This window comes from Accipiter gentilis, chromosome 5 (assembly GCF_929443795.1).
Source record: "Accipiter gentilis chromosome 5, bAccGen1.1, whole genome shotgun sequence".
Classification (NCBI taxonomy): domain Eukaryota; kingdom Metazoa; phylum Chordata; class Aves; order Accipitriformes; family Accipitridae; genus Astur; species Astur gentilis.
The window spans coordinates 46,664,277-46,687,873 of NC_064884.1; the positions used below are offsets into that span (position 1 = coordinate 46,664,277).

Below are 23,597 nucleotides of genomic sequence, written 5' to 3' on the forward strand. Positions count from 1 at the left end.
CCTGCACCCCCCCTGCACCCCCCCTGCACTGGGGAAGGGACATGGGGACACGTACCCCAACCCTGCACCGGGCCACCACTCACCCGCTGTGTGTCACCCAGAGCTTGGGGAACATGGGGCCACCCGTGTCCCCCACCGCCCCTGGCCCCAGGCACTCCTCCCCCCCCCCCCCCCCCCCCAGGGCAAGGACCTGTCTCCTCCCCAAGACACACGTGAAACCCAGAGCTTTTGTGTTATAAAAATATTCCGTGCTTTATTTACTCTGTGATAGAAAAATAACATGGCCAGGACCCCAGAACTTTTTGGCCAGAGCAAGGGGAGAGGCAGGGGGGTGGGGAGGCAGAAGGCTCCGCTCCCCCCAAACCACCCACACTGCCTGGCCACCCTCGCTGGGTGCCCTCGTGCCCTGTCTCCCTCGTGTTGCACCGGCTCTGGCAGGGGACACTGAGGCCAGGAGCCAAAGGGGGTCCCGCATCCTTAGGGGACCAGAGGAGGAGACAAGGTCCGGGAGGAGACCCTGCTGCTGTGGAGCAGAGTGCCAGCACGGGCCAGGGGGGAGCCCCGGCTGACCCCCCACCCCATGCCAGAGCCTGGTGCGCCCACAGACCCCCTGGGAACGGAGCCACGGGGTAGAACAAGAAGGCGACACGTACATTCTTAGTGACGACTGCGAAAGCAAACCCGAGGCCGGACCCCCGGCCCCTGCCCCGAGCAGCCCCTTGACGGGGAGCAGGGGGGGCTGCGGGGCCGGTGCTTGCAGAAGCGGAAAGCCGAAGCTGGGCCTCTTAAAAGGAACATACAGGAAAACCATGCGACAAATCCGCTGCCGTTTATACAAGGGCATAAACACCAAAGAGCCGGACGCCAGCCTGCATTTCGGGGCAGCACAGAGCAAATCTCCGGGGCAGGGCCCACCCGCCGCCCCCCCTGGCACAGAGACACGAACACAGCACAGTCCCCACAGGGCCGCGGCCAGGGGGCCGGGCCACTGCCCGTCACGACTGGGCATGGGGGATCCACTGACTGTCCATAGGGCGCCGCAGCAGCTCCTCCACATGCCTTGCCACGTCCATGGTGTCATCCAGGTCGAAGTCTCCCTCGGGGTCCAGCACGGTGTCGGGGCTGCGGGAGGCAGGGGGTGAGGCGGGGAGGACCAGCCATGGCAGGACAGAGACAGGGGATGCGATACCTACTTCTGGGCATACATGTTGTAATGGGGCTGGGAGCAGACGGCGGGCGAGGGAGCCTGGTCCATGTAGGTGGCCCCTCCGGGGGCAGAATCACCTGATGCGCTGACGAACCTGTGGGGACGGGGGGCTTGTGAGCGCTGGCAGGGGACCGGACAGGCTCCCCCGGGCGACGTTGTACTCTGGGACTTCCCATCACCTCGGACCGGCATCTCCTGAGACTGGCAGGGTGCTGGCAGGGGACCCGAACCCCACACCCACAAACAGTGACAATGTGTGGGGGCCCCAGCCCACTGAAGGGCAGCACGGCGAGTGGGGCACCTGCCCTCCCGGGGAACATACAGCCCTGTCTTGGCCACGGGCCCACACGCCTCAGCCTCCAGCACCGGCTCAGCACCAACGTGGCCAGTGGTGGTGCTGGAGCCCGAAAGCAGAGGTGCCCTGGGCTACTGGCCACCCCAGCCGCCTTGCTGGGGCCGATCCCACAGGACTGCCCAGGGTCTGCGTTCAGGGTCAGGCTTACTCTGGCACCACTTGCTTGATCTGTGGCTTCACGTATCCATCCACGGCTTTAGCTAGAGGAAAGAAGACAGCGCTAAGGCCCCGAGCTGCTGGTGCATGCTGCAAGCCTGCGGTGGGGCTGGGGGCTCACGCATGGCCAGCTGCAGGGCCCCCATGGGGCTGGATGCAGCCTTGGGGCAGAGGGATGCTGTGAGCCCCGGCTCTACCCCAGTCAGATGCATGAAGGAGAGGGACGCGCGTGGGGTGAAGGGGCAGCGCTACCTGGCGTGGACTCACAGAGAACCGGCGTGTAGTACTTAGAGAAGACCTCATCCTTGGGCCGGTCAGGGAACACATAGATGAGGTAACTGAGGTCCCCAAGGCGGTCGGCCAGGGAGCGGATGGAGAAGTCCCTGGTGGTGAAAGGCATCAGGTTCCAGAACATCCTCTCAGCTGGAAGAAAAGAGCAAGGACCACGGTGACGCCCAAAGCCGCTGGTGGCTCCCAGCTCCGCTCCGGATGCAGGCTGTGAGATCACATTGAACATCAGATGGCATTTCCTGCTCTGCATCCCTCCCCGGCAACGTTTAAGGGCAAAACACAGGTTGCCAGGAAACTGGATCAGCCAGGAGGCACAGTGAACTCAAAGCAGGTCTGGCCTCAACCAGACACGTAGGGGGCAGGTCCCCCCTGGCCGCAGCGGGGCTCCGCGGGGCTTTGCAGTGCTCCTCAGCCACACAACCCTCCGAAGGATGTTCTTACGAAGAACAGTAATGAGCAGACTTGCTGCACAGGGTCAGGCAACCCATGCAAACCCACGGAACCAGGAAGCACCATGGAGTCGCTGCGTTTTGTACAGCCCCAAAGGGGATTGGGTCGGACGGTTTAGCCCAGTCCCTCCTCCCCAGCTGGATGTGGCCGCAGCTGCCACAGGGCAGCCAAGCTGCAGCAGTGCCGGTGCCCAGACGAGACAGGAGGTGCCGGAGCAGCAGCACCGGCCCTGTGGGCACGGGACGGGCAAGTCCTAGGCTGGGGCCAGAGACAGTGGGGCTGGGGGGGTGCCAGCTCTCAGCATGCACTCACAGGAGTCGAACTTCCATGCGATGGTGATGCCACCAATCTCCGAGTCGCTGAACCGCAGGAGGAAGGTCCCATCGGGTTTGTTGATGAGCAGGTCATGCGCCTGCTGCTTGTTGACGAAGCCCAGGATGGCCCTAGGCAGAGCGGGGTGTCAGGGCCAGGGGTCTCGGGGCCGGGCAGTGTCGGGCAGGGCGGCTCTTACCCATCGTTCCAGTGCGGCTTCAGATGCTTCTTCAGCACCTCCATGACCCCATCAAACCACTGCCAGAAGGTGTAATTCCTCCCAGGCAGGTTTTCCTGTTGAAATGCCCAGAAAATGAGCACTCTTGCCTCCAGCCTTATGAGGCTGCTGTTGAACAGCACAAGCATTTGGCGCAGCAGCGGACACTTGGGGACTTGGACTGTGGGACGCCTGCCAGCGCTGCCGAACCAGGTGCAGGTCAGCCTGGCCAGGCAGCACAGCCCCAGGGGAGCACCAGCAATGCCTCCCCAAGAACACAGACCCTGTCTGCGGGGCCTAGAGCACCGGGTGCCTTCAAGCAAGGGAGGCAACACCTCCCGCCCCGCTGCAGCTGACAGCCATCTCCCCAGCATCACCCCATTTTGCATCACCCCAGCATTTTGCATCACCCCAGCAAGAAACGGCTCCTTGGGAGGGATGTGCCCCATCCAGCCCCCCCGGCACGAGCACTGGTACCACAGATGTAGTGAAGCCCATCCCAGAGCACGGTGGGACCTCGGGGCTCCACGACTCTCCTGGCACACAGCCCAGCCCACTCACCCGGTTGAACTGGGACCAGGACACCGTGGTGCTGCTGTAGTCCTCCAGGTGGGAGCTGGTGCTGTTGAAGAGCTTCTGCGCCAGGAACACCAAGTTCTCCTTGGTCAGCCCGCGGCTGCTCTGCACCTCTGCCTTGAACTTCATGTTGAGTGCCTCGCAGAGCTGGGGCCACTGCACCTTGTCGGGCACGGCGAAGGGCACACGACCCTGGGGGGACACAGAGCAGGGTCAGCACCAAGCTCTGCCTGCCGCCTCCTGGCGCATCCCTGCCAGAAGACCGAGACCAACTCCTGCAGCCCCCCCCGGGGCGGACGGGGCCCCTCCTGCCCCACCATGGCGCTGGCACTCACGGGCTCGGCGAAGGCATTGTCCCAGAGCACGGTGGCTGTGGCATTATTGTCCTGGCTCCCATGCACGATCACCACCACAGGCAGGGACAGCGTCTGCCGGGAGGAAGGAGACCGGGACGGGCTGTGGGGCATTGCCGGAGCATCGCCCGCGGGCACCCCTGGCCTGCACAGGCACCCCGTGGCCCCAGCCCAGCCCCACACCTGTGGGCACGATGCCCACGGGTTGCCCATGCCCTGCAGAGGGGACGTGGCTGGCAGCTTTACCTTCACCTGGAAGACCAGCTCGTTGCCACCAACACTGAACTGCGACTCGAAGAGGATGGTGAACTTCTCCTCCGTCACAGACTCAGCCCCACGGCGGTCCGAGCGCTTGATCCGCTTCAGGGACTGCAGGGACACGGGAGGTGAGCACGGGGCGACGGATGGGGACACGAGGGGACACCGAGGTGAAAGCAGGGGGAATGCAACACAGATGGGGATACGAGGGGTGAACACAGGGGAATGTGAAGGGGAGATAGGAGGGTGGGCGCGAGCGTCGGGAGTGGGGGGCCAGGAGCACTCACCATGTTGCGGAAGTGGGCACTGAGCGTCCCCGTGGCCTGGTGGTACTCCATCACACAGCAGTTGTTGAGGATCTCGCCGCTGCTCTCGCTGCCGCAGGAACACACAGGGTCAGGGGGACCACCAGGGCTGGGAGCCCACGTGAGGGGCAGTCCCCTCACGCCCCCAGCTCCAGCTCCTGCTCCCCACTGCCTCAGCAGTCGTCCCCCCTCCCTGCAGCACACCCCCCAGCTCCCTGGGCATTACTTGCGGGTGCTCTCGTTCTTCAGCAGGGCCTTGGCTTGCTGCTCACTGATGATGGTGGCCTTCACCTGGGGGGGGTTCATGTGCACGTTCAGCTTCCCCCCCACCAGGAGCCGCACGGTGGCTGCAAACTTAGTCTGTGTCTTCAGCACCTGGGGGGGCTGCTTCTCGATGATGAAGGTGCTGGGGGGGCACGGGGATCAGGGGCAGGCAGGCAGAGCAGCCCCAATCCGGCCCCCCCACCCTGCCAGATGCCTCAGCCAAGCCGGGCCCCCACTGCTACCTGGTCACCAGGGCAGAGATGATGTCAGTGATGGTGCCGTTCAGCTCCGACAGCATCTCCTCCACCGGGCCCGGGATCGGCAGCTGCTGGCACAAGTGTTCAGCCCGGCGGATCTGCTGCCGGTTCTGCCAGATGATCTCCGCCAGCTTCTCGCACCTGGGGGGAGCGGGGCTCAGCACCGTGCCAGGCCTCAGTACCCCATCCTGCCTTGCCAGGCACGGCCGGCGCCAGCACCCACCAGCTCTGCAGCACGTCCAGGGTGCCCTCGGGGGGACCCCCGTTTCCCGCTAGCTGCTGCCGACGCTTCCACTGGATCAGCTCATCATCCAGTATGGTCGTCTGCTGCTTGCGCAGCAGCTGCAGCGTCTTCTGGTGCTTCTCGGCCAGGTCCTGCAAGGCGGGACGGTGTTATGGGGCACGTGGATGGTGGCACAGCCAGCATGGGGCCAGGGCAGCGGCACTCACCACACGGTACTGCTGTAGTGTCTGGGCCTCCCGGTGCAGCCAGGCCTCCAGCGACGCTTTCTTCTGCTGCAGCGTCGTCTCCCGTGACAGGCGCTCCTGGGGACCCAGCTGGGAGAGCTGGGAGAACTGGGCTGGGGGACGGGGCGTAGTGTTAGGACCGGCCCTGCCAGCACGCCGGCCCTGTCAGCCCCCGGTCTCCCACCCACCTTGGAGGCGCATGTTCTCCTGGTACTGGATGATGAAGTACTCCTGTGTCTGCTGCAGCTTCTTGAGCTCGTTCTCAGAGTCCTGCGTGATGAGCCGCAGCTCCTCGAAGGTCTGGTTGATCTGCAGGTGCTTCTGGGACATGGCATCCACCAGGGAGCCGGCCGGCGAGGGGCTCTGCACAGGGCACAGGGAGCACTCAGCACGGCAAGGGGACCCTCCCCATCCCCCTGGGTGCTGGGGGCAGTGGGGACCCAGAGCACCCCCTGCCTCAGGGCTGCTCCCATCATCCCGGTACTGGAGCCTCTGTGCATCCCCCCCACCCTGCCGGGCCCTGCTCCCTGGCCCCCACTCACGTTGTTCGCCTCCCGCACCAGCCGCTGCTCGTGGTAGAGGATGTGCCGGATGCAGCGCACCAGCTCCATGGGGCACCGGTCATACGTGTTCTGTGGGGAGAGCGCGGCCTGAGCCGGGTGCGGGGCAGGGACACCCCCCGGCCCTGCAGCACCCACCCGCGGCCCCCCCTCACCTGCAGCTGCGTGGCATAGTGCCCCAGCTTGATCTTCAGCAGGAAGCCATCTTCGCCCACTTGGTGGTCTGCCTTCTTCTGCAGCTCCTGGATCAGCCCCTCCAGCAGCTGCGTCGCCTTCACGTTCTCCTGGGGGTTGTCGAGGTCGATGGAGTCCCTGTGTGCGCAGAGCAGAGCGGCGGCATCAGGGCAGCCCCGGCCCCGTACGGGGGGTCCCTGGCAGAGAGGGGGGCACCTGCTGGCACCGCCAGGGCAGGTGCTGCCAAGCCCAGCATCCCCCACAGGGACGGGGACCCCGCTGACCTACCATGCCTGGCTCTCGATCCACTGTGACAGGTAGTGCCGCACCTCGATGGGAAAGTGCTGCCCGTAGAGCGCCTGCATCTGCCGCAGGGCTTCGCCCTGGAGCTGCTGCGCCTGGATCCACACCGCCATGGCTCACCACCACCTGCCGCAGAGGATGGGCTTGTCAGGGCACCGCGGCTGGGCCGGGCGCTGCGCTGTGGGTGGGGGTCCTGCCCTGGCTGCCCCTGCAAGCCCCTTTGCAGGTTCCTCCAGGTTCCCAAAGCCCTTTGCAGGAGCCTCCAAGTTCTCCAGTGCTGCTGGAATCACCTCTGGCTACCGAAGGAAAAGGTGTGGGGGGGCAGGGGACCCTGGCTCTGAGTCACCCTCTCTTTTCTAGGAAGAGCCCTGGGGGGGTCTGGGGCCACGAACACGCCTCTGCGCTGCCTCTCCACATGGTAATCATTTCCCCTTGCTGTACCGCAGGATCGCAGCCATCGCTGGCCACGCAAATGAGGAAACGGGGCCGGGAGGAGGGCTGGTGAGAAATCCAGGGTGACGCAGAGCGGAGGCCCCCCCGCGCTCACCCTGGCTCCTGCCCACACCCTGGCAGCGCCGGCAGACGGACAGGCAGGAGCAGACCCGGCCCCGAGGGCCCACGTGGCACTGCAGATCCTGGCAGGACCCCAGTCCCACAGCTGCCGCAGGGAGACACGGCCAGGGTACAGAGCTTCCCAAAGCAAGTTTTGGGGCAGCTCTGGCTCCATGCATGAGCGCTGCCAGATCCCACCTGCCACACGGCTCTGGTACCCCGGCTCACACAGGGCAGCAAGAAAGGATGGCACCTACAAAAAGCCGGAGCGTCCCCTGCCGCAGTTACACCTGCGGCTTAGCGGGACCTGGAAAAACAACCTGGCCGTTGAGTCTTTGAGGGTGATGTGGTGGCGAGCCATAAGGGAGGGCCTGGGGCGCTCACAGCCCCTCCGAGCCAAGAATGCAGCAATAAATCGCATTTACACACGCTCACACCCAAACCCTGGGATTTAGTATCATGCAGAGGTGCCACACAGGGGCGCGATGCCTTGGGCTGTGTCCCAAGGCTGGGTGACCGGGACAGGATCCAGTTACTGCACTGAACGGTGACAAACAGAGGGAGACCGCACTGGTGGGGGCTGTGCCTCCCTCCCACCCCAAAGTGTTTTGTTCGGCCTCAGAAATACCCGGTGGCTTGAGGGGCTCCAAAAGCAGCCGGAGCCGTCCCGCAGGCAGGGGCACACGCCGGGGGAGCACACGGCAGGGAACAGCGGCGGCAGCAGGTCCAAGCAGAGCAGCCATGGCTGGAGCCCCTGAGCCCTGCGCACCCGCCCCCTGTGCAGGAAGAGGAACAATAACCGAGAGTTGGCTAAAAATGAATTTTTCCTCTATAAAAAGGGAGGAACATTTCCACATTCACAGAAATCACCGAGTTGGAAATTCTGCTGGCAAGAAGGGGCCTGGGGAGGCATAAAAATGCAGGCGAGGAGGGGAAGGGAAGGCAGGATGGTCGACAGCAGGACGCGCACGCTGGCAGTTAGAAATTGCGGATGCTTGATAAGGGGCATTGGTGAAAACCACTGCCCCGGCAGAGCGGAGGAGAGCGGCCACGGCCGCGCCACAAACAGCTGAAGTCCCCAGAGCAGCGGGGACATCCGCATGGACACAGAGCAAACAAATGCTGCCCTGCCTATTGGGAAAATGGTGATCTCTTCCCATCTCGTGGTGACAAAACACTTCCTATTCCACTCCAGCGTGTTGTTAAGCAACGAGTCTCAGGCTGCCGCTGCGGTGAGCCGGCAGACACCGCACTCGGCCGGCGCTGGCCTGGGAGCAGGAGCACGACCATCACTGCCGGGCTGTGTGGCAGAAGGTGAGCCAGCATCACATCAGCCTTCACAAGGAGACCATGCAGTGGCCGATGGCAGCATGGCTCACCTGGTGCGTGCCCTGACTGAAGGCAGGGCCGTCCCCGGGGCCACACTACCCCAGCGGATAAGCACACCCCAAAAAAACCCCACTCGTGCCAGGCTTGGACTTGACCTCCAGCAGAATCCCCAATCCAACAGTAGGCACTTCTCCAAGCACCTCATTTTTGTTTTTCATGTCTCACCCACAGACGGACAAACCAAACCTCCCTGAGGGCCATAGGGCACCCCGAGCGCCCCAGCAAAAGTCACCAGCGCCACCTGCCATAAGCAAATGAAGCTTTCTGGCCACGAGACCCAGCAAGGCTGGGGCAACAGCTCTGCTTCAGCAAGAGTTGCAGCATCACGGTCCAACAGTGCAGCCAGAGCCACCAGCCTTTCCGGGCAGCCCTGCACTCCTGCATCCAGCCGGCTGCTGGCAGCTAGTGCCCTGCCTTGGTCCATGCCCAGCACCATGCTCCTCGGTGGCACAGCCGTCTGCCCCACGCAAGCGCTTGCAGGGACTCCTTGGAGCCCTGGGATGGTTTCGCCCCTGTGTCCAGGGACCAGCTCTCTCCTTGTGCTCCTGCTGCCAGTGCATAGCCCCAGCCCCGCAGCCACCCGGCTCAGAAAACCTCTCCGGGGATGGGCAGCCGAGGTCTGCTCCAGCCCACCGGCATTTGTCCCCCCCCAGTGCCATCCCCACCCCACCAGCCACAATGCTCACTGCGACTCCCGCACCCCAGCAGGGATGGGCAGTGCTGCTGCAGCGTCATGCATTGCCACAGGTCAGCCGTGCTGCAGCCACTGGCCACACGTGCACTCAAACAACTGCAAGAGACAGGTAATTGCAGTGGTTTAAGCTACTTTGCATTTTACTTGCTGGCAGTGAGCTATAACCCACCCATTACTGCAGCTCGGTTAACCAGCAGCAACTCAACAAGCCACAGCAATGCACCCACCGGTGACTTACTACCTGCAAAGCGGTGCACACGGCAGCCTCCTGGAGGTAGGAAAAGTGTCCTGGAGAGGTACCCCAGCCCTGCAGAGACAGCGTGAGCAGGGGAGGTGCCAGCAGTCATTGCTTCTGCATCTGACAGCCCCGCTCCCGATGGGGAGGCACCGCTAGACCGGCCGCAAAACAGGCAAAACCCACCCAAAAGGGGCTCTCAGAGGGCCAGAGGCAGCAGCAGGGGAGAGGCTGGCAGCACCGCTGGGGCCAGGGGTGGCCAGGGGACCCAATACCACCACACTGGGGAAGGGCCACAGCCGCAGCAGCAGCCCTGGGGGCAGGAGCGGTGGCACCTCCCGGCTGTGGCAGTGGCTGGCACCAGCGCTGGGTCACAAGCTGCAGGAAAGTCAGAGCCAGCCAGAGCACGTCCGCAGGCAGACAAAAGGAGGGAAATGCCTCATGGGGCGAGGCCGGCAGCGGTGCCTTCCCACGTGCCACAGGCACGGCAAAGCCCAAACACGGGCAGCGCCCGCCCAGGGGCTGGCACGCGCGCCGCTGCGGGATGCTCACAGGATGCTCGCTGCACACAGCCACGGGACTCTCGCAGCGCACAGCTACCTTGGGGCAGGACACCCCTGCCCCGGCACTGGCACAGCCCCTGACTGCAGCCCCTTGCTCAGCCCCACACCCTGCAGGGGCCGAGAGCCGGGCATAGCCCTGGGGAAGCCACGGCAAAGGGCTCTGGCCGTAATCCCCCCGCTCCCACGCGCCTGCCCCACGCGACCCCTCTGCCACGGTGGCTCCCACACTGCCCTTCGCCCAGTGCTCTCCCAGCCTGGGGGTCTCCGGAGCGGCACCCTGCCCTGGGCAGGGGCACGGCGCTTCCCCCCAGCACTGGGCTCCGGCAGGCAGCAGCCCTGCGCCTGCTGCGGATGCCTGCTCCCATCGCAGTAAACACACGGACACGTGGTTTCTCGGCACCTCCGGGAGCTCGCGATCGCTTCCAGGTCAGAGCTGGCCTCGCTTGTGGCCACAGGGCTGGACCCTGCACACCCCACAGCCGGTGCTGCCAGGGCGCTCCGGTCCTGCCCCAGCCAGCACTGATCCTGCCCCCCCGACAGCCCCGGCAAGAGGGTGTCCTGCATCCCCCAAGAAGGGCAGCCCCACGCAGGCTCCCTCTGGGGCAGGATCCGGCCCCCCCAGCCGTGCCCTGGGAACAGCAGTGCTGGCAGCTGATAGCAGCCACCCGACACACAGAAGGGCTCCAGATCCCCCAACACAGACCACCCAGCCCACACCCCTGCCCACATCGGCTCACCCCCCTGCCCGCACCGGCTCACCCCAGGGGACCTGCTGAAGCCCCTGGGCAGCCCGACAGCCCCGCTCAGCTGGACCCCCACACCGAGGGCTCCCACAGCTCAGCCCCCCTCACCCTCACACGTGGGCCTGTCAGCTGCAAGCAGCAAGCGCTGCTGCGCACCACGTCCTGCCCCACAGCTGGGGGTCACAGAGGGCTCCGCACCCACCCAACGGACCCCACGGCCCCAGGGCCACCGCAGCCAGGGGCTCCCCCATGCACAGGCTTGGCAGGGTCTGGCAGAGAGCCCCAGGGCTCGGCATGGTTCCCAGCTCCTCGGAGCACAGGAACCGCAGCCCCAGCTTGGAGCGGGGGTGCCCCATCCCGCAGCCACACTCACCCGGGGTCGGGCACCGCTCTGCCCCACGCACCGTTCCGGCGTCCCGGCCCCGGGGGCAGCCCAGCCACGGCTCCAGGCAGGCGCTGCCGGCACAGCCGGGCTCCCAGGGCAGCCGTTTCGCAGGCTGCGCGCTACAGGAAGGAGCGGAGAGCAGCTATTTCCTTCCAAAATGTCAGCTGCCTGCGCAGGGCAGCCAGCCCCAGGCTGCCGGCAGCTTCCTCTGCCACTGCTGTGTGCACGGTGCCCACCGAGCGAGCGGGGCTGGCACCCCCTCCGCGCTCAGCCCCACACGCCTCGCCGGTGCCGGAGCCAGGCAGAGCCTCTGGCCCCAGAAGGTCAGTGGGGCTGAGCCCCGCCGCAGGGACGGGACCCCAGGGACCGATGCAGGAGCTCAGCGTGGGGGGAGACGGGACGGACTCACCTGCAGCTCTGACTCCGCTGCCACCCCCGCCAGCACACAGCACTGCCTGCACTGGGAACACCGGGGTGCTGGTGAGTAGCCCCCGGACCCCCTGGCCCCGCTTGGAGCTGCCGGCCAGGGCTGGCGGGCAGCAGGGAACAGCGAAGCCGGCGCAGACGGCCACGGTGCTGGGAATGGGGCGGCTTGCCTGTTTTACGCCTGCCTGTGGTTTCCAGCTTTCGGCTAGGAGGCGGCAGCGCCCGCCCGGCGCAGGAGGCGAGCTCCTTCTAGAAGCTCGGTGCTTTGATGGGTTTTGTTTGTCTCTTGCAGAAGAGCAGTGGCAGCCGATGGTTTTGCCCCAGCGGCATCGGGGAGGAGGCAGCCAACCATCCTGGCCCGCCAGAGCCCCTGGCCCACGCTGGAAACCACCAGGGCCGGGAGCCACAGGGCTCACAGAAGAGGTATGGCCAGCTCTGGAAACACAACGTGCCCCCCCAGGGGCAGAGGCAATGGACCCCGCAGCTGGTGGGCAGAGATGGGACTGGCAGTGCTGGGACCAGCCGAGTGTCCCGGCAAATTTGGGAGCCAAAAATGGAGAACTCGCGTCATTATAGGAACAAGGAAACCCCACACGTGGCCTGATGCTGCCCAGGGAGAAACTGGCCCCACACGCAGATGGAGATGCCCCAGCTGGGGACCGGCACTGCTGCCCAAGTGCCCGGGGGGCTCAGGGCCAGTGGCTGCCTGCAGCTCATCTCACGCCACAGCCCTGGGGCTGTACCTGCCCATTGACATTTGCCACCCTTGGGAACGTTTCTTCTCTCCTCTTCAGACTTTCCCTTCCAACCACAGAGGCCCAGAAACCTGCGTCAAACCAAAACCACCAAAATACCCAATGAAATCCCAGCAAAATCCCTCGAATCCAGGGGATGGGACCTCAAGAAAAAAAACCACTCTGGTGCACCGAGAGCCACCCTGGGGCAGCCGCAGCCAGACACAGGCGCTGCCCCAGCATCGGCAGGATTCCCTCCAATGCTGAGCACGTAGCAGGACCAGCACCAGCAGGACCCTGGTCCCCACGGCAGAGCAGGGGGGCCGCGGCCATGCTGCCACTCCCCTGGCCAAGCTTGCTGCAGCGCACGCAGGAGGGCCAACCCCAGCACCACCCGTCTCCAGCCCCATCCCCTGGGGTCACTCTGGCAAGGCAAGCCTGCCCCACCGCACAGGGAACTGGGCACCCAGGACCACCCGCCTGGCCCCAGCACAACGAGCTGGCTGTACCGGACCCCGCGCAGGCTGGGCTGGAGGCTGCGGCTGCAAAGGAACAACGGGGGCCTGTCTGGGCACCGGGGGGGCTGGGGGCTGAGCAGAGCAGGGCAGCGCGGTGCAGGCAGCCTGCCCACCCGGACAGATGCAGGCAGCCAGTGCCGGAGCAGAAGCCAGGCACTGGTGGGCAGGATGCTCCACACAGCCCCACCGGCAGAGCCCAGCACCCACCTGGCCCCCACAGGCAAAAGTCCAGCGTGGATCCTGCGGGACATCCGCCGCAGGGAGCCCAATCCCCGCCAGCGCTGGTGCTACCCCCGCCGTAAGCCCACAGACAGGATTAGAGAGGCTGGGGCAGAGCTTTAATTACTCCCGGCTCCCTGGGGCCAAGCAGCTGAATTAATGGCTGCGGGGCTGGCGTGGCAGCAAGCTGCCGGCTCCAGCGCCTCGGGGTCCCAGGGCTTCTCCCGGGCTCCATGGGGGAATGCCAGGGCAGGCACAGAGCCACTGCCGAATCGCAGCATCCTGGCTCTGGGCAGGCACCAGACCTCACCCAGGAGGGGATGCGCAGCCGCCATGTGCTGGGACACTTGATGAAGGTATTTTTCTTCCACAATAATGACCCACCCCAACCCCCTGTAACACTGTGCTGAGGGTGAAGCACCTGCCTGCAGGAGGTGCAGCCCCTGGGGACTAGCACGCTGCCCTCGTGTCTGCTCCAGCCCAGCAGAGAGGGTCTGGCTCCAGTCCCCATCCTCCACCCCAGGAGGGAAGAGGCGTCACCCCAGACGCAAGACCTGGGGAAGGACAGGGAGGTGACAGGATCCCAGCAATGCCCCCCCCAAGGATGGGGCAGCAGCTTCAGGCATAGGAACAGGCCAGGCAGATCTGGGACAAGAGAGAAGCCCCCGCACCCCTGCTAGCCAGTTCATCCTTGAGTTGGCCCTTCTAACAAACGAGCCAAGGAGAACAGCCACCTCCCAGGGCCCCCACAGATGCCCTGGCACAGTTCCAGGGTCCCATGGGTCCTGCACTAGCCCCCAGCACTGAGGCTGCCTCCAGCGCAGCCCCAGGCTCACTGCTAATCCCTGCTCAGACCAGCACCAGCCCAGGAGGGATGGGCTGGTCGGAAGGACCTGAGGATTAAGCTCATTTCAGTGTCGAATTAGTGCCGATTGGGGTCTGGAGACACAATTTCATTTTATCTGCCACGCTCCAGCAAGTGCACACAATCGCACTAATCCAGTCATCGGCAAGGCTGGATTTGTAGAGCAGGACCCAGGTGGGCCATGGGAGATGCGGGCAGCACAGGCACCGGCTGCACCGCTCCAGCTGCATCCATCCCCCCCGGCTGACACCACGCTCGTGCTCGCCATGGGGCAGGGGAGATGGTCCAGGAGCCTCCACCATTGCTGGCTCGGCAGTCCCATGGGACCAGCCCAGCCTGCACGCCACGGCACGGGCACCTGGGGCAGGACAGGGACAGCTGGTGAGCAGGGACAGGCAGAGGGACACCAGCACCCTGAGGACACCCACTGCCCTGCCCAGCCACCCTGCCCGGGGAAGAGGCACCGACCACACTGCGAGACAGCGCAGGGTACGTGCAGGACCCACTGTGCAAACCCTCACACCCGTCTTCAGTAGCAAACACCAAACGCAGGCTGCGAGCACCCAGCTGCACACAAGGATGCTTGGGCAGTGAGGGACGCTGGGTGCTGCCAGCATGGAGCCTGCATGGTGCCTGGGAAAATGCTTCCAGCGCTCAGCCTTGCCAGCCCTCGCAGATGTCCCAGCCCAGCAGCACCCCGTCACCCCTGCCCGAGGGCAGGCTCAGGCAGCACAATATGGCACAGCGCCGGGATCCCACCAGTGCAGGCCGACAGCCCAGTGACGCATCCAGTCGACGGGAAAACTGCTCCCGGGCATCACAGGCTCCCGCCACGGCAGGCAGGCAGGGCCCAAGCCCTGTGCTGTCAGGCGCTAAGAGGAGCTGATGTGTGGGGCAGGCAGGTCCCCCCCACCATGTTCTGCCCCTCCAGGCCATTTGCAGCCACTGGGGTTTGTGCTCCCAGCAGCTGGAGCAGCTCTGTGCAGGGAGATGCTCTCACACCAGATCAGCAGAGTGGAAGGGAGGGAGGGTAAAGCCTTGCTTTTGGAAGAGGGGGCAAGCAGACACACAGGGACGCTGGCAGGAGGGTGGACTAGTCAGAATGGGAATGAAAAACCAAACCACCAATGGTTTCTGCAACAAATTCTCATTCAGGGTGGGTAAACCTCACAGCAAGCCTGGCCCAGGGTTAAACGCAGCATTCATCCCCAAAGCACACAAACACGTCCGGGTCGGAGAGCTGGGTTTCAGCTTTCCTCACCCTGGGACATGCTCTGCAGCCCCAGGAGCAGCAGCAGCCGCTGGCGGTGCCAGAGCAAAGCAGTGCACCGGCCTCCCGGCTGCACCACGAGTGCCCCAAATAAGCGTTTCCAGAAGGCTCAGGTGACTAATGGGGTTATAAACAGAGCATGCCGGGCCAGGGCAACTGTGCCACCCAGAGCTGCAGCCCAAAAGCGCCAGGGCCGCATGTTAACACCACCAAATAGGACAGAGATCATTTTACAGCTGTTTCAGCCGGTGCGAGGGGCTCAGATATGCCGCCAGTGAAAACTGCCTCTTTCTCTACTAAAAGCTTTGCAGACGGCCATCAAGCGAGAGGGACAAAAAGTCAGACAGAGCATGCACCCAGCACTCAGCCGCTCGGCTGCCAAGGGCTGTGCTGATGCTGTGCCAGCTCTTTGAGCTCTGCCCCAGCACCAGCCTTTTCCCCAATTCCCTCCCTGGCAGAGCTGTGCTATAAACCAGCATTTACATCTCATAACAACAGGAAGACACGAAGTTGCAGCGAAAATAGAGATTGCAAAACTCACCAGTGACCGAACAGGGAGCGAGTTGTGACTATATTATGGTTTGGCTATACCACTGCAGCTCCCCGAGCCCGGCAAGAAGCCACCCAGCAGCACATCGCTTTCCAGCTTGGCGGAAAGCAGGAGCTGGCACTAGGGGAAACGCAGGGCACCAAGCGCGCCCACCTGAGAGCAGCCAATGCTCCCGGCCCCTCTGGTGCAGCTAGATGGGTGGATTCTGCTTTATCAGCAAGTCAGCTCAGCCCTATCGGCCAGGAAGCCGTGTTCACATGTGTGCCTCCCCCTCGACATTTCCCAACGCGGCGGGAGAAGCGGTTCGCAGCAGCCTACCTTTTATCAGCCAGCAGATGTTGCTAGAACTGTTGCTGCATGTAAAATTCAGGCATGCCCAGCACTGCTTGGATCCCTGCACAGACCACGCGGTGCCAGGGTAAACACCCCCGCCCCCTTCCTCCCGGGATCAAAACACTTGGGGGTTGCAAAATAGACACCCCATGAAAGGAAAGGCATGCCACAGAAACATTACAGCTGTCGAGGCTACTTCTCCCGGAGCATGCTGGAGCCCCAGAGCCAGCAGCCGGCACAGCCTCCCAGGCTGGAGCCGCCTGCGCAGCCACGGAGCCAAGCTCTGACCCGTCCCGGCAAGGTAGGGACCGGCGAGCCCCTGCCTCCATCCCCCAGCACACGTAGCCCTGCACTGGCTCCCCTGCAGCAGCCACCACCACGGTGCATTCGGCCCCATAATGCAGAGGCTGCTCCGAGGGCAGCACCCCCAGCCGCGCAGTGGGAAGCCGGCAGCCGCTGCAGCCCCACCGGGCAGAGGGACTGGGGCCCCAGCACAGGCACCCAGGGGATGCCGACGGGAGGGAGGTCCTGCTCAACCCACACGCCATCCTGCCGTGCCCAGGCTCCCGCTGGCTCCCCAGGGCTGCCGTGAAGCCTGTCGAGCACAGCCCAGCTTACAGGAATTCCTTGCAAACCATAAAGTCATTTCCCAGCTGACAGGGCCGCTTTACTGTACTCAGCACAGCACAGTCACTACTCGCTGCCCCACCACCCACGCCGTGGAGGGGTACAAGGAGCAGGGATTTTTCGCAAGCAGAGTATCTGAGTTTTGCTATCACTCGAGAGAGAGCTGGGAAACCCCACGGCGAAGACCTCACAGCCGCTTTGGAGTCAGCACTTCCCCTGCAGCAAGAGGGGAAGGTCCCTCCAGAGGCTCCACGCAACCCTGCGTCGAGCATCCCCAGCTGCAGCTCCCCATCCCCAGCACCGGTGCCAGCACCCCTCATCCTGCCCCAGAGCATTAGTCTCAGGACAAGGCAGGTGCACCGAAGCCAGCAAGGTGGCTGTAGTGACAACTGCCCAGGGGGGCAAACATCCCCTGAGGGAGGACACTGTCAGAGTGCCACAGAACGCAGAGTGGGTGACAGCCGCCCGTCACGCCCCGTTCCCAGCCGGGCTCTCCCATGTCCCCGGGCACGGGCTGTTGGCACCTCTCAACCTGCACCAAGAGCTCCTCCTCCACGTGGCTGCACACGCGGCACAGCATAGCACGGCCCTCCCTTGCCCCGCGGACAAGCCCCGCTCCCCAGGGATGGTTATAAAACCCAGGGAGACGGTCTTCATCCTTCCGTCCAGCACCTTGGGGATCCAGGAGCCACGTCAGCTCAGGTCGAGATCCCGACAGCTTTGGGAGCATCAGGGCTTGCTGCAGCCATCTGCAGGCAGGTGACCCCGACACCCCCAACGCCTCCCCCTCACCCAGTGCCACGCAGACAGGGCAGAGCCAGGCTCGGTCCTGGGCTTCAGGCAAACCTCCCTCCAGTGCAGGATTGCTGCACTGGTGCAAAGCTGTCAAAGCATGATGGCAAACCTTGGCTCGAAAGCACCACCAAGGAAGTACCACAACAACAGCCAACCTTCCCACACCAGCGCAGGGCCATGTTCCCCGCAACGGGCACGGAGCCTTCCTCCAAAAGTTGGGGCACGGGGGGAGAGGGGGCAAAGCTCCTGCAGCACAGGGCTGGTTCCCTGGTTGCCCACAGTGGTGGACAGGCTCTGCAGACCACGCTACGGTGCACTATCTGCCTTCATGGATGCTGGCTGCTAGGGCTCACGCAGCTCCGGCTGTGGCCACGAGCACACCGGGGACACAGGGCTGGCCACAGGCAGCTGGCAGGGTGAGCCAGCCTGGGGCCAGGAACATCCTGCTGCAACAAGGCGACCCGAGCTGCGAGGACTTCGTGTGCCACGTCCCTGCCACGGGCGAGCCACGCAGCCCCGCACCGTGCCGCCGTAGCAGCCCCGTGCCCCGCACCTCTCCGCAACGCACCCCAAACACCGCGAACAAATGGCTTCTTGTCACTGCCCCTGTCCCCTGCCCTCTGCCGCGGGGCTCCTGCCAAGCCTCACCGCGAGTTCACGTGAACCGACGGCCCCAGCTCTGCGCTGCAGCTGACATCGGAGGTGTTACCGCCGTCAGCAGTTCAGGCAGAGGCAGAGCCGGGGAGCCCTCGGCGGTGCCAGTGCCCGCACCCCAGCGCTGACGCGAGCCGGGCACCGGAGACCTGGAGCCGCTCGGCATCACGGCGAGGAGCCGCCGGGAGCCCGGCCCGGCGCGAGCCTGGCGGCCGGCTGGCTGGGCACAGAGCCCTGACAGCTCCCGTATCCCGCCGGACAGGTGGCCGCCGCTCCCCCGGGCTCGCCGTCGCCCGGCCGCGCCCCGGCCGGCGCAGGAGCTGGGTGAAAGGCCACCGGGCGCTGCAGTCCCCCGGGGTGCCACCGCTCCCGCCTCCACGGGGGAACGTTTTCCATCTGCCTTCGCCTCTGCCCAGCAGCGCGGAGCCGTGCGTCCCACCGCCGGCAAGCGGGACCCCCGCTCCCGCTGCGCCGCCCCGGGCCGCTGTGCTGCCCGCGGCGGGCCCCCCCCCGCTCCCCGCGCCTGGATCCCGCCCCCCCAACTCCGGCCCCCGCAGCGCCGGTTTCGGCGCTTCCCCCCGCGGCCGCCGCTCAGGCAGGGCCCGGCCCGGGGCGGCGGCGGCGGCGGCGGCGGGAACCGGCCCCGCTCCGCCGGGCGACGAGCGCCCCCGCCCCGGGATGCGCCGCGGCACCGGGACGGCGGCGCCGCCGCCGCCCGCCCCGGCCCGCGCAGCGGCCGCCCCCCCCCCACCCCCCGCCGCCTTCTCGCCGGGGAGCGCCGCGCCGGGGGCGGCCCCGCTCGCTGCCCGCGGCCCTGCCCGCACCTGCGCCGCCCCGGAGGCCGCGGGCCCGGCCGGTGTCCCCGCGGAGCCCCGCGCCCGGCCCCGCCGCCGAGCTGCGCCCGGCCGGCAGTTACGAAACGCCCAAAACGCTCTCCGCCGGGCGGGGGGCGGCAGCCGAGGCGCGCCCCGAGCCCCCGGCCCCGGCCGCCCCCGGGGCAGGTGCCCCCCGGCCCCGGCCCCGGCCCCGGGCCCGCCGCCCGCCGCCCACCGCCCCGGCCGCGGAAAGCGAAAGCGGCCCCGGCGGCGATGGCGGCCCCGCGCCCGCCCGTCCCTACCTGCGGCCGCGGCGGCGGCTGCGGCTCCGCTGCTCCGGCGGCTCTCGGCGCTCGGCTCCGCCGCCGCTCTGCCCCCTCCGGCCGCCGCCGCCGCCGCCTGCGCCGCCCCCCCCCCGCCGCCGCCGCCGCCGCCGCCGCCGCCGCCGCCCGGCCCGGCCCGGCCCGCGCGGCACCGCCCCCCCCCCCCCGCGGCACCGCCCCCCGCCCGCCCCCGCCGCGCCACCGGCACCGGGCAGCGGGTAACGGCACCGGGCAGAGCCCGAAGCAGTTGCGGGCTTCAGCACCGGCTACGGCGGGGCACAAACCGGCACCGGGTAGCGGGGAAGGCCAAAGCAGCACCGGGCGGCGGTGCTGGGCGCGGGGGTACCCGAACCGGTACCGGGCAGCGACAGGAGCTGGCACCGGCACCGGGCACCGGCACGGGGCCCTCGCACCTGGGGCATCCCACTCCAACACCAGCGCCGGCACCGGGGGGAGCCCACCGCAGCACCGCGCACTGGCACTGGGATCAGGTCCCCGGCACCAGGCACGGCCGGGAGCCCCCGTGGGCACCGGGACCCCCGTCTGCACCTCTCCTTTCTCCCACATTGTCCCCGGTCCCCAACGTCGCTGGCCGTTTCCCCCTCGTCACCATCCCTGCCCACGGGACAGCTCTTCCCCCGCAGCCCCGCAGCCACCCACCCACCCCGCTGCGTGCCGGCCAAACCCTCTGCCGCTCATCCCCAACAGCCGCTGGGCTGCGGCGAAGGTGCGAATGCTGCCCGTTGCCCCTATTAATATTTCTGAATGCTTTCTTTGTGCTGCACTGCCTGCAGGCCTCAACTGCCTCCCGCACGCCCTGAACCTCTCGGGGCAGAGGCTGTGCCGGCTCTGGCGCCTGGGGAGAACAGGTTTCCCATGGGAGTGTGGGCCCTGCCGGGGTTTGCATGTGAGTATGCGGAGGGAAAGGAAATCACATCCCGTCAAGTGCAGGGTGAGTAACGCCATCGCCCCAGCTCCCTCTGGCTCCACAGGCTTCCTCCCTTCTGGTAACTCAGCCACGGGCACACGGCAGGCAGGCGCCAGGGCTGCTCCAGTGCTCAGGCTGGGCTCGCGGGGAAAGGCTCCCACGCAGTGGGGCCGGTGGGACTGGTGAGGCCGGCCATCCCAGGGAGCTCCCGGGGCGAGAGGCCTCCAGGGACAAGCCATCCAAAAGGCGAGACCAGCAGGGACGAGCGTAGCAGCCACAAGCCACCTCCTGATGACAGAGCCCTGTCAGGTTTCCTTAATCCCTGCGTGTGCCCGCCCGGCGCAGCAGCAGCCACTCGAGCAGGTACATCCACACCAGGGTGCAGCACCTGGCCACCGGCACCGGCAGGAGCACAGCCAGGTTTGGGCCGTGCCGCAGCTGAGGCCGGGGGCCATTGCAGGACGAGAGTGCCGGCCTGGTGTTGCGGGGTCCATGGGGTTTGTCGTCTCCTGCCAAGCGCCTGCTGCGCCAGAGGTGGGGTCCCTGCACACGCCTGATCGGGGTTCCCCAGACCCCGGCGTCCTGTTCTCTCGCCGCTGCGGTACCGGGCAGCCGCACACGTGGCTCCGGCGTTGCCTCGTGCTGACTCTGGCTAGCGACTGCACTGGGCCCTCCATGTGAGACGAGCTCGGCTCCCCTGTTTGGATCTGGATGCCCTCTCCCGCTTGCAGGCCCTGGGTGACGCCATGGGGACACATGCACGGCCAACGTCCGCACCACAGCTGGGTCCCCCGCGCTGTCGCAGCCTGGTGCACCACAGGGCGAGGATGCTGAGAGTGAGGGCAGGGGAACAGGCACCAGTGCGTCTCCCTCTCCTGAGCTGCCACGAGATGTAAGGAGACCTGAGGCACTACCTGCTCTTCTGGCATCCCCCAAACACGGAAAGGTGGCAGCGGCCATGAGATAAACAGCTTGAGGGGCTCTCGCACAGCTGCCCACCCACACCAAACACCTCCCAGGCAGCGCTGGCACCCCAGGGCGATGGGGCACCCCGGGTGACGGGGCACCCCGGGCAGCGGCTGCTGCGCAGTGGCAGGGACAGGCGGCCAGGCAGGAAGCAATACCGGGTGTGCTCATTTCTGCTTGAGTGCTCTTGCCCCCGCATGGGATCTCCTGGGCTTTCACTTTCGTTACCAGTTAATCTTCTGCGGCCTGAAAAAACTCTGGAGGGAAGTTCAGCCGGCACAGGGCGCCATCCTGCTCTGGCCTGGGAGAAGCGTGGGTGATCCCTGCCCACGGCTGGTGAGCACCCAGCGCCAGCCCTGGGAAGCCGGGAGAGACGGGCTTGGCTCTCCTTGCTCGAGTGCCAGTGCTGGGACAGGATCGTTCTTGGGACAGTTAATGCGCCCGCAATTGCGAATCAATTGGCAATTACATAAAAGCACGGTCTCAGCTTCTCACCTCTCCTTTTTTTTTTATCTATTGCTTTTGTATTAAATTCCTCCTCTTTCCTTTGGGACCATGCAACTGTGGGAACTGGCAGGCGGGGCGAAGTGAGCCCAGAGGACAACGCTGTGAGCCCCAAAAGCCGGGGCCATGGCAGGAACACAGCAGGATGCCCAGAGACCATTGTCCAGCCAGTAAAGACACAGCCAGCCCAGGGTACCATGGCCTTCAGGGCTCTGCTGCCCAGACTGACACCCCCAAACAGCTCTTCTCCAGTTCCAGCTCCTCACCGCCTAGCCCAGCTCCACATGTCCAAGAGATAAATATCTGTGGGCTGGGCAGGCACCACCCGAGCACCTGCTCCCATGCAAATGCCAGCCACAAACCAGTGGTTTTTGGCTCACCTCCTCCCTGCCAGCACTTGCTATGTGCCCAGAGTAGCCCAGGATGAATGGGACAGCCCGGGGGCACGAGTGGCTCCAGCCCGAGCAGCTCCTGACTCCCACCAAACGTTTCATCGCCCGTGTGCCTATGCTCAGGAGGCATCTCGCGCACACGGGGCTGACACATCACTGCTGAGCCGCTGCCAGCAGAGTCCTGGCTGCTGTTCCCAGCGCTCCCACGCCACTCCAGACCTCACGGGGATGTGAGCTGGGACCCCAGCGAGCTGGGGACGGGCGCCCAGTGTGGGGCCAGCATCTCCCACGGCATCTTTTTCCACTGAGACAAAGGAAAGGAATGGGGAAATCGGCAAAAGGACTGCACTCCCTGCCAGCCTTGCCTTGGCTGGGGACGCTCGCGCTCCAGTGAGTTGCATCACACGGACAAACGACTTTCACAATCCTCAGCCCACATAACCCACCAGCGCAGTCATCCAGGCACTGGCTGCTCCAGCCGAGAAAATCAAGGTCACGCACAATGTCTGTGGCTGCTGGGCCTCTGGCGGGGCACAGCAGGTCCAGGTGGATCTGGAGGGTCCCAGGGACATGGCTGTCTTGGTGGGACGGACTCTGCAAACACCAGCGGAGGTTCCTGGGCATGGCCAGTATTCCCCCCTCTGCCGTCTCGCCTGGCCCTGCTTCGGTGCAGAATGGCCAGACCCTGCCATGGGAGAGCAGGCGCTGGGGTGGTGCATTGGCATCCAGGGGATCTAATAGGCAACATTGACACCTCTGGGCAGGACAGAAAAGGTGGATTTTCCAGCCAACTGAGCATGGCAAAGCTCCTGAGCCCATTCACAACCCCAGCAAGCTTCCAGCGCTGCTGGGTCCCCGCTCTCATCAGGACCTCTCTTGCGTTGGTCCTCAGAAAGTCTCAAAAAAGCCTCTGGGAAGGTAAACAGTGCCCAGGCTGAGCTGCGTCCAAACACGTTGTCATCTCAGATGAGCTCAACAGGATGCCGAGTGACGCTGCGCATTCAGGGGAGAGAGGGAGCATGGGCCTTCGTAATTGATTTCCTAGAAAATTGCCTCTGTGTTTGGAGCAGGAGCATGAGGAGCGCAGGCAGAGCAGCCTTCTTCTCTAAGTGGCATCTCGAGGGTCTTGATTATTTCTCAGGAGTGGAAGCATTTATTTAGGCAGCCTCTGGAGAGGTCCCAAGGCTGCCGGCTATTGCCCTCCCCTCCCCAAAGCCCTCCCAGAACATCCTGTACATGAGGCTCCTCTGCATCCCTCTCTGCTGCTCCTGGGACACGCAGGGCACAGGGCTCGGCCAAAACATAAATGCGCCAACCACGTCACCCATAGGCCAGGGTGCAGCCTCTGATCTCCATCCCCTCAAGCTTATCAGTGCGGCCAGGAAGTCTTGCTGAGGACCCCAGCCTCGACCCATCCCTGCTTTGGGTCCTACGCGGTCCCAGATCTGTGCTGAGGCCAGAAAACCCCATTGTGATAATCCAGCCCAGCTAATGAAAAGCAGATGAATCCCCAAATTAGTCACAGCTTCATGTTTTCCCACTCAGTTTCAAAAGCAGCAAGGGTGAAGCTTCAGCAGGGCTGCGCTGGCACCGCAGACCCGTGGCCCCGGC

General features: G+C 65.3%; 1 protein-coding gene across 4 annotated transcripts; it reads right to left on the reverse strand.

Annotated features, from left to right (window-relative positions):
• Positions 1-226: 226 nt before the first annotated feature.
• Positions 227-19,290, reverse strand: LOC126038674 (signal transducer and activator of transcription 5B). Of its 4 annotated transcripts, none has more exons than XM_049800707.1 (19): positions 19,176-19,290; positions 6,492-6,632; positions 6,185-6,341; positions 6,012-6,101; positions 5,658-5,832; positions 5,452-5,582; positions 5,225-5,376; positions 4,987-5,142; positions 4,707-4,886; positions 4,463-4,550; positions 4,164-4,286; positions 3,900-3,992; positions 3,550-3,756; positions 2,971-3,065; positions 2,772-2,902; positions 1,971-2,141; positions 1,711-1,762; positions 1,194-1,301; positions 227-1,122 (listed from the first exon to the last, which is right to left on the reverse strand). In XM_049800707.1, exons 2-19 carry the CDS (start codon positions 6,617-6,619, stop codon positions 996-998), a joined length of 2,364 nt encoding a protein of 787 aa, XP_049656664.1. In that variant the 5' UTR covers positions 6,620-6,632; positions 19,176-19,290; the 3' UTR covers positions 227-995. The 4 variants fall into 4 exon arrangements, with proteins under 4 accessions (XP_049656664.1, XP_049656665.1, XP_049656666.1 ...); XM_049800708.1 differs by lacking the exon at positions 19,176-19,290 and adding an exon at positions 11,056-11,447; XM_049800709.1 differs by lacking the exon at positions 19,176-19,290 and adding an exon at positions 7,687-11,036.
• Between the last annotated feature and the right edge of the window lie 4,307 nt (positions 19,291-23,597).